The sequence below is a fragment of the Ziziphus jujuba genome, chromosome 5 (assembly GCF_031755915.1).
Source record: "Ziziphus jujuba cultivar Dongzao chromosome 5, ASM3175591v1".
NCBI lineage: Eukaryota > Viridiplantae > Streptophyta > Magnoliopsida > Rosales > Rhamnaceae > Ziziphus > Ziziphus jujuba.
In genome coordinates, this window is record NC_083383.1 from 23,680,334 (window position 1) to 23,696,549 (window position 16,216).

The 16,216-nt window shown below is 38.8% G+C and overlaps 2 protein-coding genes across 4 annotated transcripts; one reads left to right on the forward strand and one right to left on the reverse strand.

Moving 5' to 3' along the window:
* The first annotated feature begins 5,685 nt into the window (after window positions 1–5,685).
* LOC107408660 (inositol-tetrakisphosphate 1-kinase 3) lies at window positions 5,686–13,932 on the forward strand. Of its 3 annotated transcripts, none has more exons than XM_048475832.2 (10): window positions 5,686–6,273; window positions 7,066–7,147; window positions 7,366–7,398; window positions 12,036–12,156; window positions 12,336–12,428; window positions 12,663–12,782; window positions 12,874–13,050; window positions 13,174–13,229; window positions 13,315–13,399; window positions 13,552–13,932. In XM_048475832.2, exons 1-10 carry the CDS (start codon window positions 6,068–6,070, stop codon window positions 13,638–13,640), a joined length of 1,062 nt encoding a protein of 353 aa, XP_048331789.2. In that variant the 5' UTR covers window positions 5,686–6,067; the 3' UTR covers window positions 13,641–13,932. The 3 variants fall into 3 exon arrangements, with proteins under 3 accessions (XP_048331789.2, XP_048331793.2, XP_048331792.2); XM_048475836.2 differs by lacking the exon at window positions 5,686–6,273 and adding an exon at window positions 7,630–7,742 and having other exon boundaries at window positions 7,066–7,187; XM_048475835.2 differs by lacking the exon at window positions 5,686–6,273 and having other exon boundaries at window positions 7,066–7,187.
* A 1,568-nt stretch (window positions 13,933–15,500) lies between these two features.
* Window positions 15,501–16,184, reverse strand: LOC125422993 (large ribosomal subunit protein cL38). Its single transcript, XM_048475837.2, has one exon. The coding sequence runs from the start codon at window positions 16,062–16,064 to the stop codon at window positions 15,705–15,707; it is 360 nt and encodes a 119-aa protein (XP_048331794.1). The 5' UTR covers window positions 16,065–16,184; the 3' UTR covers window positions 15,501–15,704.
* Between the last annotated feature and the right edge of the window lie 32 nt (window positions 16,185–16,216).

A 16,216-nucleotide genomic window follows, 5' to 3' on the forward strand; every position in this document is an offset into this window, starting at 1 on the left:
TGGGCCAAGCACCTAAGCCATGTACATATCCATTCTAGATGCTTCTTTTGATATTTTATGTAAAGTAGGTGGGAAAGTAGGTGGGAAGGATCTAGACACCCATTCTCCACCGTAGGATTAAAGCAATTATAGCCGTAGGATTAAGCTTTGTATGCCTATAAATAGGTGGAGGCCTCATTTGGCCAAACCATCCAATAATCCAAGAAATCTCATCTATACTTGTAAAGCTCTCTTTCAAGTAATATACTTTCATTCTCCCAAGCTCTCTTTGTGCTCTAGCTTTCTTTGCTTAGCTTTCTCTTTTAGTGGGCAAAAGGCTTACTTAGTTGCAACAAAGGGTCGGAATAGCAACTAAGGCCGCACGGCTTGAAGGGTAAACAAACAAGTCCGTGACAAGTGGTATCAGAGACAAGGTTAAAGCTAGCATCTAGAGCAACATGTCTTCATCAGAGGTTGTGATTGAAGAAGCAAGGGGAAGGGAGGTCATCCCCGAAGCTGCAAGGAAGGGACGTGGGCGTTCAAAGTCGAAGGACGTTCTCACCGCCATGGAGACCAAGGTGGTCAAGATGGAGTTGGCCGTTGCCGACATGTTGGAGCGGCTTGATTGTGTGGAGCAAGGCATGGGGGAGCTCGATGGCCGAGTGGAAGGCCAAGTGGGGGAGCTTAGAGGTACCATGCAAGACACCAACGAGGCCAACACCGAGGCATGGCGTCATGAAAGCCAAGCTTTCCAAACAAAGGTAATTGAAACCTTGTCCCTTATGCAAGCTCAATTAGATGAGTTTAAGAAGAGTTTAGAGGAGACTCGTGAGGATTGGGCATTATGCAAGAGAGCTGCAACTAGTGGCACGGCCACCACCCAACAAATAGTCTCTACTCCAAGGGTAGATGTTCCCAAGCCCAAGGAGTTTAGTGGGAGAAGGGATGCAAAGGAGTTGGACAACTACATGTGGCACATGGAGCGATACTTCGAGGTCTTGGATTTCCAAGACGAGAAGCAAAAGGTAAACACCGCTACCCTATATCTTACTAATCTTGCTGCGGTGTGGTGGCGTAGAAAGCATGAAGAAATGAAGAGAGGCATATGCGCTATCAATTCTTGGGAAGATTTAAAGAGTGAATTGAAGAAACAATTCTATCCCGAGAATGTGGCGAATGAAGCTAGGAAACGCATGAAGGAGTTGAAGCACCAACGTTCCATCCGTGAATATGTGGAGCAATTCTCCGGGTTAATGCTCCAAATTCCCAACATGAGTGAGGAGGATCTCCTTTTCAACTTCATGGATGGGTTGCAACCGTGGGCATGCCAAGAGCTTCAACGAAGGGGAGTACAAGATATTTCCACTGCCCTCACTACGGCTGAAACGCTTGTCGAATTTAGGCAAGGTGAGTCTTCCAACTCTAAGCCTAAGATTAATTATATTAAAGGTGGGGGAGCCAAATTCCATAAAACTCCCCAAAGTAACGAGTTTCCAAGAAGGCCACCACTACCAACCAAAGATTGGAAGAAAGGAGGTAAGCCCGAATTCAAGCCGAAAGAAAATTGCTTCTTATGTGATGGTCCCCATTGGGCTAGAGATTGTCCAAAGAGGAAGTCCTTAAGTGCCATGCTCGAGGAGAGGAAAACTCACGAGCACACGCAAATGGGTTGTATACAACTCCTCAACTCACTGAAGGCTAGTCCAATCCCAACCAACAACACGAAGAACAACTCCCTAATGTACGTGGCGGCACGTATCAATGGGAAAGATGCCCAAGTCATGGTAGACACCGGCGCATCTCACAACTTCATAAGAAAGGAGGAGGCCATGAGGCTTGGCCTCAAACTCGACAAAGGTCAAGGGTGGTTGAAAACGGTGAACGCGGAGGCTAAACCGCTAGATGGCATGGCCCGTAACGTGGAGTTGCATCTTGGCACTTGGCAAGGTAACGTAAACTTCTCCATTGCTCCTATGGATGACTTTGATATTGTACTTGGCATGGAATTTCTTAGGTAGTTCAATGTGGTACCACTCCCTCGCTACAACACGGTGTGTATAATGGAGGGAGGCCCTTGCATGATTCCAACCATGCACAAGCCAAGTACTTCCAACCGCCTCTCCGCCATGCAATTCAAGAGAGGAGTAAAGAAAGGGGAGCCTACATTCCTTGCTACTCTACGCGAGGAAGAAGAAGTTACTTCCAAGGGGCCACCGAAGGAGGTTAGCCAAGTCCTTGAAGAGTTCAAGGATGTCATGCCACCACAACTACCCAAGAAACTTCCACCAAGGAGGGAGGTGGATCATTGCATCGAACTGGAGCCCGGTGCAAAACCACCCGCAAAAGCACCATATCGCATGTCTCCACCGGAGCTAGAGGAGCTAAGGAGACAACTTAAAGAACTTTTGGATGCCGGTTACATTCAACCGTCGAAAGCACCTTATGGAGCACCCGTCTTGTTCCAAAAGAAGCATGATGGTTCGTTAAGGCTATGCATCGACTATAGGGCACTTAACAAGGTTACCATCAAGAACAAGTACCCTATACCGTTGATAGCCGATTTGTTTGATCAACTTGGAGGAGCAAGGTACTTCACTAAACTTGACTTGAGGTCGGGGTACTACCAAGTTAGAATTGCGGAGGGTGATGAGCCAAAGACTACATGTGTTACTCGATATGGAGCATATGAATTCCTCGTCATGCCCTTTGGTCTCACCAACGCACCCGCCACTTTCTGCACTCTCATGAACAAGATCTTCCATCCTTACTTGGACAAATTCGTGGTGGTCTATTTGGATGACATTGTCATCTATAGCAAGACACTAGAGGAGCACATCCACCACCTACGAATTGTGTTCAAGGTTCTAAAGGATAATGAGCTTTACGTGAAGAGAGAGAAGTGCTCGTTTGCAACCAATGAGGTGTATTTCCTCGGCCACAAGATCAAGGATGGCAAGCTGCACATGGATGAAGCCAAAATGAAAGCCATCCAAGAGTGGGATCCTCCAACCAAGGTGAGTGAGCTGCGATCTTTTCTTGGTCTTGTTAACTATTACAGGAGGTTTATCAAAGGGTATTCTGCCCTAGCCGCACCACTCACCGATCTGCTAAAGAAGAACAAGACATGGAGTTGGTCCACCCAATGCCAACAAGCCTTTGAGAATTTGAAGGAGGCTATTATGAAGGAACCCGTGTTGGCATTGCCCGATTGCTCCAAACCATTCGAGGTGCACACTGATGCTTCCGACTTTGCCATAGGGGGCGTGTTGATGCAAGAAAGGCATCCAATCGCATTTGAAAGCCGCAAGCTCAACGACACGGAGAGGAGGTATACGGTCCAAGAGAAGGAGATGATCGCCATCATCCATTGCTTGCGCGCTTGGAGGCATTACTTGCTGGGGTCTAAGTTCGTGGTAAAGACTGACAATGTGGCCACAAGCTATTTCCAAACTCAAAAGAAGTTAAGCCCCAAGCAAGCTCGTTGGCAAGACTTTCTTGCCGAGTTCGACTACAAGCTCGAATACAAGCCCGGTACGGCCAATGTAGTTGCCGATGCATTAAGTAGGAAGGCCGAACTAGCATCGATAACCAAGTTCCAAGGGGAACTGCTCAACCTAATAAAGGAGGGCATGGACCGTGATGTTGTGGCCAAGCAACTCCTACAACTTGCCATGGAGGGCAAGACTAAGAGGTTTTGGGTTGAAGATGGCCTTCTCTACACCAAGGGGCATCGCATCTATGTACCAAGGTGGGGCAACATAAGAAAAAATTTGATCAAAGAATGCCATGACACCAAATGGGCTGGCCACCCAGGGCAAAAACGTACGAGAGCTTTGTTGGAGACGAACTATTACTGGCCACAAATGCGGGATGACATCGAGATGTATGTGAAGACCTGCCTTGTTTGTCAACAAGACAAGGTAGAGCAACGACAACCCGCAGGTTTATTGGAGCCACTACCAACTCCGGAGAGACCATGGGAGAGCATCTCCATGGACTTCATCATTAGCTTACCCAAGTCCGAAGGATGTAGCACTATAATCGTAGTAGTTGATCGATTCTCCAAGTATGCTACATTCATTGCCGCGACAAAGGAGTGTCCAGCTGAGGAGACGGCACGGCTATTCTTCAAGCACGTGGTGAAGTATTGGGGACTCCCAAGATCAATTATAAGTGATCGAGACTCAAGGTTCACCGGAAGGTTTTGGACGGAATTATTCAAGCTCATGGGCTCGGAGTTGCATTTCTCTACAAGCTTTCATCCACAAACCGATGGGCAAACCGAGCGAGCTAATGCATTATTGGAGCTATATCTACGGCACTTTGTGAGTGCCAATCAACATGATTGGGCAAAGCTGCTAGATGTTGCCCAATTCTCCTACAACTTGCAAAGGAGCGAGTCCACCAATCGAAGTCCATTCGAGTTAGCCACGGGGCAACAACCACTCACTCCACAAACACTTGTTACCAAGTATGGAGGAAGGAGTCCTGCCGCATTCAAGATTGCCAAAGGTTGGCATGAACAAGTGGACTTAGCAAGGTCGTACCTTCATAAGGCCACCAAGAAGATGAAGAAGTGGGCGGACGCCAAAAGAAGGCACGTGGAGTATCAAGTGGGAGACTTGGTGTTCATCAAAATCCTTTCATCCCAACACAAGTCTACCCGAGGACTACACAAAGGCCTTGTTCGTCGATACGAGGGACCATTTCCAATTGTCAAGAAGGTGGGCAAGGTATCTTATAAGGTGGAGTTACCTCCTACACTCAAACTTCACCCGGTCTTCCATGTGAGTTGTCTGAAACCATACTACAAGGATGAGGAAGACCAAACAAGAGGGGAGTCCAAGCGAGCACCAATAGGGGTCTACAACACTTATGACAAGGATGTGGAGAGCATCTTAGCTGATCGAGTAGTTCGTGGAAGGGACAACCATCCGAGTCATGAGTACTTGGTGAAATGGAAGGGACTTCCCGATAGCGAAGCAAGTTGGGAACCTGCTATCGCGCTTTGGCAATTTGAAGATCATATCAAGAGGTTCCATGAAACAAACTCGACGAGGACGTCGACGGCATAGGTGGGGGAGAATGTCACGGTTGGGGCATTTCATCAAACACTTGGTGAGCGTTCTCTCCATTTTGGGCCTTACAATCCATTTTGGGCCTTATAATCCACTTTGGGCCTATTTTGGGCCTTACAATGGGCCAAGCACCTAAGCCATGTACATATCCATTCTAGATGCTTCTTTTGATATTTTATGTAAAGTAGGTGGGAAAGTAGGTGGGAAGGATCTAGACACCCATTCTCCACCGTAGGATTAAAGCAATTATAGCCGTAGGATTAAGCTTTGTATGCCTATAAATAGGTGGAGGCCTCATTTGGCCAAACCATCCAATAATCCAAGAAATCTCATCTATACTTGTAAAGCTCTCTTTCAAGTAATATACTTTCATTCTCCCAAGCTCTCTTTGTGCTCTAGCTTTCTTTGCTTAGCTTTCTCTTTTAGTGGGCAAAAGGCTTACTTAGTTGCAACAAAGGGTCGGAATAGCAACTAAGGCCGCACGGCTTGAAGGGTAAACAAACAAGTCCATGACACATGCCATCCATATGTAAATTAAATTAAATTTTATTTTTTTATTTTAAAAAATAAAATAAAAAATAAAAAGAATAAAAATTCGATGGGGTTGAAGCTGAAGCGTGTGATATTTATTTGAGTTTATCGCCATCTCTCTGTCTCTCTATCTGGCAGGCTCTCTTTCTCTCTGTGTCTCTCACCATTTTTCGCCGTATCTCCGAAGCAAAGCGAAAGCTTCGTCAGCTCCATCTCAATCTTTCCAATCCAAATCACATCGACTCTCTCTCAAAATCCTAATTCGCATTCTTTCTCTCTCTCTCTCTCTTTTTTTTTTTTTTTCCTCATTGCGTCTTCGATTTTGATTTTGATTCCTATAATAAATATAAATATATAAATATATAATTATTTTTTTGTTTTTGGGAAGTCCCCAGAATTTGGTTTTTGCGGAGAGGAAAAGTGGGATTTAATTTTGTGGTTAGGGTTTCTTATTTTAGTGGGGGAAGAAGAAGAAGAAGATGAGGGAGGAAATGCTGTATGGTAAGGAAGAGAAAGAGAAGGAAGAAGGAGGAGAGGTGGATTTGATATCGGAACCAGAAAAACGATGTCGTATTGGGTTGGGTGGTTTTCCGCACCACAACAACAGGCTGGTTGTGGTGGGTTATGCTCTTACGTTGAAGAAGACGAAGAGCTTCTTGCAGCCTAAGCTTGAAGGATTAGCTAGGTAATATGGGACCAGTTTATAGTTTCTACACCTTAATCCGCTTACCGACACTGTTTCTTTTTTTTTTTTTTAATAAATAAATATGTTCGAATGAAAAGGTTGTAATTTTGCTTGTATAAAAGGTGTTGGGGTTTTCATTTTTCCTCTTTGTGTGGAGAGGATTGATTCCGAGCGGGGCTTTGTGTTGTTTGAGAATCTGGGTTTCTTTGCTACGGTCTCTTTATTCGAATATTCCAGAGCTAGTCTGTCTGTCGTTTTCGTTTGGTTGGCGAGAAAGTGAAAGAAAGGCCATGGAATATTTTAACTAATTAATCATTTCAATCCCAGATTCAATCTATTTTTTCCTTAAAAAATAATTTTTATCATTTTATTCTTCTCCTTCATCTTCTTTTTCTAAAACGTGAACGCAAAGTCTTTTGAGTGAAAACTGTCGTTTATGTCGCTTACCCGCTTAAGCGTCATGCTTTCTGAAGTCGTTTTCTTTAACTGGGTTGAAAAGTGATTCAGTTGCTTCTGTTGTTCGGAGTTTTATTTTGGAAAAGTGTATCCATGACGTTTTAATTGAACTTTTTGTATTGGAAATGGAATTATTTCCAATTGACAAAATCTAAGTTGTAGGGAGCCTCTATCATTGTCCTTTTGTTAGAAGGCAGGTGACTTAAACTGTGTGAATGATAAAATCTAAATTTATTAATGCACTGCTCACTGTTCAGAATTACCATGTAGAGCTAGATCATTACTCTTGTTGTTATGTGTTCAGTTTCTGATTGTATGAATGTTGTTATGATGCAGAAATAAGGGGATATTATTTGTTGCTATTGATCACAATAGACCTCTTGCGGAGCAAGGTCCTTTCGATGTCGTTTTGCATAAGGTTAGAGGATGCTTTCTCTATTCGGGACCTGTTCTAGAATGTATATTTTCTGTACCTACTCCACCGCGCTTAATTTATTGAAGTTCTTTAATGTTAACACTCTTGCCCCTTTTGTATACAAATTCTGAGAAATAAAAATTGTGGATTCTTATTAACATCAAATGAATTTTGAACAATTGCTCTGTTTCTGAACTTTCCTTTTCCTCTTTTTGATGCAGTTATCAAGTAAGGAGTGGCGCCAGATTCTTGAGGTTAGTCTATTTGTGCTGTCTTTAAAATATTTACTCTCTAGAGAACTTATTAGTTAGTATTCTGGATCTGGATTGATTGCTTTGCAACTATGCTTAATTGATGTTTTACTTTGTTTTAATGAATTTTCCTGCAATATGAATTGTACATGGTGGGGATCAAGTAGTCACTGACACTGATGGTAAAGCAGATTTTAATGCTTAAAACTTATTCCTGTCTGACATAATTTGCAGAGTGCTTCCTTTTCATTCACATGAATCATGACTCAATAGTTGAGGTCGAGGCCTCAAGGCTCCGGCAAGTGAGGATGTTTCTACTTCCGTGGCCATCTAGCTGATTTTTTCAGGTTTTCTTAGCTTTTTCTAGTAAAAAGATTCTTGATTCTTGTGAATGGGTTCGTTTTTCCAGGGTATTGTAGTTCCCAACTTTGTCGGGTATTATGGTACCCCACTTTGTCAAGTGAATGCGAGATGGTTAACCTGATCCCATTGAATATAGGAGCTACTTGCTTTTATGTGTCTGTCACACTAGATCCCAGGATTAGAATTTGAGAAATACCCTTCCACATGCACTTCTTTTGTGCCGAATAATCTAAGCAGTGTGAGTCACTTGTCTTCTCTGTCTAATAGATTGTTATGGAGAAATGTCATAGGTAGTAGGTAGACCTTTCTTTTTGCTTTTTGTTTTCCCTCTATTTTTTTTGGATTTTCTATTTTTAATGAGGTTTTTTTTAAACCAATATTACTTAATGAAATGATCTGTTTTTTCAACAAATAACATACTTTTGGAATCCTGTGTCAGACTTAGCCTGGATGGAAAATTTATTTTACACTTTACGATGGAATACTTATTTGCATTGCAACTTCTTGCGCACTCTTTTGTTGAGAAAGGTTTGGTTTTCTGCAAGTATGTTGAACTGTCTTGATTTTGATATTAAAACTATGCATGTTGAACAGTATTTCTTCCTCATGCTTCAGATAACATTCTCAAAGTTTTTGTTTTATTACTGGGAAAGTTTCTTTGAGTGGATGATCAGGGCAAACCGTTTGGGCTGTTCTCTCTTTCTTCTTTTTTTTTTTTTTTTTTTTTTTCCCTCTCTATTATTTGTTATGATTCTAAAATTTTAACGGAGTTTTTGTGTGTATATTACAACATTAAAAGATTGGGATGGTTCTTTCAATTGAAAATCCTAAGTCCATATACAATCAATTATACCTGGCAATTCGTGTTCGTGGGTCGTGTTCGTGGTAACCTGTTTAATAATCGTGTCAAAAATACCTAATCCGAACATGACCCATTTATTAATCGTGTCAGATACCTAAAACACTAACCCGATCTGTTTATAAACAGGTCAACACGATACGATCCGTTTAACACGATTATTTTAACGGGTCGTGTTGACCTATTAACCCGTTAACCTGAAATTGACCTATTAATCCGAAAACTAACCTATTAACCCGTTAATCCGAAAATTAACCTATTAACCCGAATTTTATTTTTTTATTTTTTTATGTTTATGTTTTTGTTTTATTAAAGATGTATTTTTTGTTTTTAAAAAATTAATAATAGAAAATTATTTTTATAAAATTTTTAATTTATAAAATTTTTTAGTTATTAAATATTATATTAGTGATAAAATATTAATTTAAAATTAAATTTAAATGGATTGTAATAGGTGTATAATCGTGTCGGGTTGAAACTGACACGTTTAATAAATGGATTGTAACGGGTCAATTTCGAGTTAAACAGGTCAACCCGAAAATGACACGATTAATATTCGTGTTAAACGGGTTGACCCGATTATGACCCGAACCCATTTATAATAATCCTAAACCTGTTTATTCCGTGTCGTTTTCGAGTCGTATCGCCGTGTCATGACCCAAATTGCCAGGTCTACAATCAATGTATCACTGCTTTCATTCTTTTTTTATTTTTTATTTTATTTTATTTTTTATTTTTTATTTTTTATTTTATTTTTTAATGCTTGAAGCGATAGTATGAGTCCAGGAGGATATTATGTGGTGCTGTAATGATGATGATGATGATGATGGACCTGAACTATGATTAAATGAAGTGAATCTTGGTTTTTCTTATAAGTTATATCCCCTGTAATTGTTTTACGTATGGCTGCATTAGTTTCTTGTCTTTTTTGCAAATTGTTATTAGCAAAGCATTAGTACCATTCATTCTCAAGTAAACTGATCTTTTGGCTTAAAAGAAATCTGAGGTTCGCTAGATGTGTCCTTTTCCAAATTCTAGTGGTCCTTAACATGAAGTCTTTTCCACCACATATTCCTATCTGAAGTTGTGCACTCTCCACCACTTATTTAATATATCTATTGGTATGGCAATATTGTGTCTTATCAAACCTTTCTTTTTGTGCTATTTAGATGCTCCAAGAACCCGTCAGAGAGTTGTTTCATTTTGATGATGATGGTGACAATGTTGTAAAACTGCAAATTGATAAGAGTTCTGTGGATTTGGTTGAGTATTTGCGAGAGACAGAGAGACTATTAACAAGTTGTTAAAATCATTTCGATATTAGGCTTCTGAAAATCATGTATGCTAAAAGTTTAAGCTACTAGGAAGTGGGTTAACAAAATTTGTCAAATCAGTGGACACCCACTAACAACTCCCCCATACTTTGTCATCTGCATTCAATATTTATAATCTTGGGGAATAAATTAGAAGCAATAACTGTGTGGAGAACATGTGAACATGCTACTGGATAATTGATATGGCTGTTCCTTTATCTGTGGTTTTCCTTTTGTAATGTGGTAAGTTTAACGTTGTAAAAGCGCCATCCTTGGCCAGTTACGGGTTTTGTTTCATGTTTTAATGACTTGTTGAATAAGGTCAATCTTTTCAGCTAATTTTTCCTGTTTGTTTACACTTTTTCTCTGATGTGCGACATTGATGTGCGACATTGTTAAGATTACTGTTTCTTTTTCCTCTCTAAAGTTGGTTCTTTAAGGTGGGAGTCATTTCAGTTCTTTCTACATTTTAATTATTTTGTTCTTTTTTATTTTTCTGATTTCATAGTTTTATTGCGATGTTTGTAGTTTGACATTATATTTGTACATGGTTTAATGTGTTTTAGTTTCATATGTATGCTATGATTATTAAAAACTTCTATAAAATGTATAATGTGTTGAGTACATGTAGACCAGGGAGTTTCAATTGTTCTTTTAATAAGGGCGTGGGGCCAGTTTCTTTCAGTTTCCACAATTAGCATGGGGACACTCTAGGAAAGATCTTTATATTATGACACTGCTGGGTATGTAAGATTTACCAGCCCCTGAGCAGTGAGACTTGAGTTCGCTTATTAGACGAGTATGCATGTTGTAATATTTGGTAGGTCTACTTGTCACATGAATCAGTTATATTTATCTCTTGCTTGCTGTGTATTGCTGGACAGTACCTTTCCAATTACTGTTTTATTTGTGACAATGTATATCTTCTTGTGCATGTGTCAGTATGTTGAAGAGTAAGAATTATACCTGCTTGAGTGTCTTGCTGAAATCTGATGATATTGATAGGTAGCTATAAGTAAGTGTGGCAGTAGTAGTCTTATTTGTCTTTCTTTTAGAAGTTGTGATTTGATCCTGAAAATGGGTACTATAGGCTCTGCAATTATTGTTTACAAATAATCAGAGTCCTTGTCTTGTGTACGAGTTTGAGAATTTGAACCAAGTAAAATGTTGATTAAAATGCTTGTCATGACCAAATTATTTTGTAAAGTCTTCTTTTATACTAATGTTGGTTTAATTAGGTTAGGCCTACTTTCAATTGTAGCTAAAATGTTCTGAAACTTGAATTAGCTCTATCATATCAATTTATTTTGTACAGGGAAAATTATGATAACACCCTCTCTATTTTTTTTACTTTTGCATACCTTTTTACTTTCAGCAATTACATAAACAGTCCTCAAGTTTCAGTTTGTTACGTATTGCCCCTAAACTTTTACATAATGTAAATGTAATTACATAAAATGTAATTGACATCTACATTTTTTCTTACACTTATATAAGTATATAAGAAGGGATGCATTTCAATACAAATGGATTGATTTTTTTTTTTTTTTTTTTTTGGGGTGTTTTTTGTTGGGGGGGGATGGTGTTTATGCAATTTATGGAAACACGAAGGCCTAACCGCAAACAATAATGCTAGAGGCACTAAATTTTTATGAAATTTTTTTAACAAAAGATGTGGAAATATTTAATTGGCTTCTATTTGTTTTCACTCATCCATTTAAAGGTTTACTTGTCCATATTGAGTTTATATTAATTTTTCAACCAATAATGTATGGCCATATCATTTGGCAAACAATGATCTGCAAAACTGGCAAAACAGAGGGGAATTTGGAACCTATGGCACTATTGATCTGCAAAACTGGCAAAACAGAGGGGATGTCAGTATGATTTTTCATTTGTATATGATGCTATAGTGCCAACTTGCTCTCACTCCCTGATATGTGTGTTATGTTTTTTATAATTTTTATTTTATTTTTAGTCTTTGAGGTGGCTGTTACTCCATTTAAGTTAAATGATTGTTTTCCTACATGTCCACTTTTAATGTTTGACTCCAACTCTTTACACATTTCCGGTACTCTTGCCTTACTTCCTTTTCTTATTCTTAGGATTATAGGCAAACACACCCAGAAGTCACTGTTCTTGATCCTCCTGATGCCATACAACACTTGCATAATCGCCAGTCCATGCTTCAGGCTGTGGCTGATATGGACTTGTCTGAATCATATGGTAATTTGGGTGCTTATTTATTATCTTTTATTTTTTATTTCCTGGGGAAGAGTATTTATCTTGAGCCTTAGTTTGGCTAGCAGATTTAAGCCTACATACTATGGTTAAATAAAAAGCATTACATCCGGCTTTGTTCTTAGTGCTGACTGAAGACCATTCTGTTTATAACTGATATGCAGGCAAAGTTGGTGTTCCAAGACAACTGGTTATCAAGAGAGATGCATCGTCTATTCCTGATGCAGTTGCAAAATCTGGCTTGACACTACCCCTTGGTATGCATAATATGCATTACAAAATATTGTTTTTTTTTTTTTTTTTTTTTGGGCAGTCTGAATAGCAGGGTATGGGCCTTGGGCAATGTAACAAGATTTTTGTGCGTCAAAACCTATTATTTGGCTTCTGAATTGGGCCCTACTTGTTCTGTCGTTTGGATTAGCATTATATCAGTAAATGCATTATTCTGGGTATTCTTTCCTGTTGAATTTGCTTTATGGATTATATTTCAGTTGCAAAGCCATTGGTTGCTGATGGAAGCGCAAAGTCACATGAATTATCACTTGCTTATGATCAATACTCCCTCCAAAAGCTTGAACCTCCACTTGTTCTTCAGGAGTTTGTTAATCATGGTATGAAAATGCAACCCATTTAGTTTCTCAAGTAGTGTTTCGCCTAGCATGCTATATAATTCTATAATTAAAACTTCTTTCATTGTTGTAGGTGGTGTTCTTTTCAAGGTTTATATTGTTGGTGAAGCAATAAAGGTGGTCAGGCGTTTCTCTTTACCTGATGTTAGTAAAAGGGAGCTGTCCAGAAATGCTGGTGTATATCGTTTTCCAAGGGTTTCTTGTGCTGCAGCTTCTGCTGATGATGCTGATCTGGACCCTGGTGTTGCTGGTGAGTTTTGTTATCCAAGAATTCTTCTTCTGTTGCATCTCACTTAATTCTACAACTGTGGTAGCCATGGGTTTGAAGATCTTGGCTGTATCCATTAATGCGTGATCATGGATTTTCTTGCAGAACTTCCTTCACGACCTTTACTCGAGAGACTTGCAAAAGAGCTTCGCCGTCGATTGGTAAACAACTTAATTTCTGCCTTTGGTTCTTTGTAGTGCATGTATTATATAATCATCAGTTAATTAATATCCTTCATCTTTCTAGGGTCTCCGACTGTTCAACCTGGATATTATCCGAGAGCATGGGACCAGAGATCGTTTTTATGTCATTGACATTAACTACTTCCCTGGTTAGTGTAAAATATTTTTATTTGAAAATTTCTATCAGGTGACAATGTACTGAATTTTGCATCCCTTTTCTGATGAATGTTGGATTTTTTTCTGTTGCATCTATTGTTATCATGTTATATGGTTCTAAGAACTGGATCATAATTTGTTGCAGGGTATGGGAAAATGCCAGAATATGAGCACATATTTACAGACTTCCTCTTAAGCCTGGTGCAGGGCAAGTATAAGAGAAGATCTGGGTAAATCTTCTTGGTAGGCTTTGCCAAAACAAATATTGGCAACTAACACAAATACCGGAGCACAATAATAAGTTTTTGCAGGACAATTTTCATGCGTATTTGACCGTGTATAGCCAAGATGTATGATTCCTGCTGGCAGCTGGACACGTGGAAAAGTGTAAATGGCTGATTTCTTCATCTTCTTCTGTTATTACTTGCTTATAGGCGATTCACCTATAAGGAGAATACAAAATGTACAGAGTTCTTGTAAGTCTAACTTTGGCTATGTTCTTAAGTTGATTCATTTTTTCTACCAACCTGCTTGCGTTTTTGGTTTTTAGTTTTCTGAACTTTTTTTTTTTTTTTTTTTTTGGTTTTTTGGCGGGAAAAAGGGTAAATGGGGTCAGTTGTAGTTGTCATCTCATTTGCGCTATTAGTAGAAAAAATGAGTTGTTAGTTTCTAGGGTCTGTCATTTTGCTGGTAATTGAAAAATTTTATAATAGAATTGGTGGTTCTTTCTCATTATAATCATTAGTTTCTAGGGTCTGTCATTTTGCTGGTAATTGAAAAATTTTATAATAGAATTGGTGGTTCTTTCCCATTATAATCATGGACTTACAATATACATAGGAATTTCAAAGGCTTTTATATAAGTCTTAGCCTTTATCCGTCACCACAACTACAATGTCATAGCAAGGAGTAATTAGTAATTACAACTCATAGTTTGCTCTTCAGCCATTAGTTCAGTTATTATTATCGCTGTTAATTGTTCTGTTATTGCTGGTTATGACATTTGACAAGGAAATCTTATTTTAATAAAATAATAAACACTGTTGGGGTTCGATAAAAAAAAGAGCAAAATATTGCAATTCCAAGCAAAAGCAGGGTGGGTGAAGTCAAATAAAATAAAAATTAAAAAAATGCATGGTCCAATGAAGTTGCATTGGATTTATTTGTTTTAACTTTCGAAGCACTTATTTCAAAACTCCAAAGGGGTGTTTTTTTTTAATTTATTTGTTTTTCATAATCCTTTGTTTTCTTAAGGAAAAAGTGCATTATGCAAATAAAAACAGTAAAAAATAGATTCTGTGGCTTCTTTTATAGCTCAATTTCTAACTAGTCTCTGATGGCTAGGGGTTTGCTCATATGCTTAATCAATGTGTATTTTTGTGTATTAAGGAGTTGGACTTCTAACAGACATTGTTAAAAGAAAAAAAATAAAAAAATGTGGATGAGACATCAGAATTAATAAAGCTTAAAGGCTATACAAAAAGGATTAAATACTTATATTATTTGGGGGGAAAAAAAAAAAAACTAAAAGTGCTTTTAGTAATTTTAAGGTTTTAATTTAAGATGAATAACCAATTTATTAATTCTGGAAAAATACCATTTAGATGATTAGTCAGGTCTAGGAAGTGATTGCTTCAAAATCATTTCCAAACTGCCTCCTCATTATTTACAAAAAAGAGGACCAAAGAAGGGAAGGTTTCTCATTAGGTTTTTCTGAGATATGATCCTTTCTTAACTTTGAGAGATGATCTTGCAAGTAGCAGTAATATGTTTGCAAACACTTAGAATGACGCTATCATATAATAAGTTGCCAAAAAGTTACAGCAACACCCTTATACACCTTCATATTTATTTTGAAATTTTTACTTGAAAATTACACATAATACACATTTGTATAAAAATAAATAAAAAATACAAAAATGCCTGTTATCTATGATTTCAAAGACTGAAACCATAACTTCATTTTATATGCGTTTTTTTTTTTTCATTTCCACTTTTCAAGTTCATTATTCTTTTTTTTTTTTTTTTTTGGCTTTTCCTTAAAAATGAAAATACTATAACGATAAGGATGCATTCAGAAACAGAAGCAATGTGTATTGTTTCATCTGGGTCACTTCATTTGCACACAGTACTATCATCAAACAGGTTGTGGACGACCCATAACATCTCCCAAGTCCCAACAAACACATCATTACCCACAAAACCAAGCAAAAAAATACACATAACATAATACAGAATTCAACATAATCAACCATTCAGAGACAATTCAAAATCCAAAAAAACATAAAACGTAAATGTTTATCCGCTTGGTGTGGGGGGCTGAGCTTCGGGAGGAGGAATAACAGAGACTTCAACAGCGGCAGAAGCAGAAGAAGAATCATCATGGGAGAGCAAGGTCCACTCGGGAGGGAGGGGAGGTAAGGGAGGGTAAACGGTGGGCTTGCGCTTGACGTCCCATGGCTGAGTCTTGCGTGGCCGAGTCTTCCTGTGGTGCGCCGTGGCCTTCTTCTGTGGCCTGGATGAGCATTCTATCACCAACCCACCAACGTGCCTTGGCGCTTCTGTCCGGACCACACCGCCACTGGGTCCCAGCAATGCTGTGGACGGTGGGTTACGCAGTGATAACGCTTGAGCACCAAACATGGCGGACGCGAACATTTGTTCCTCTGCCTCCTTTCTTTTGTTTTTTTGGCTCTGTTTCTCCCAAGAGCTTTTGGTTGACTGATTGATAAACTGTAAAAATGGGTTTCTTTTTCTGGACCTCTCGTTTTTTTTTGCGGATTATATACGTATGTTATCTTTTGGAGAGT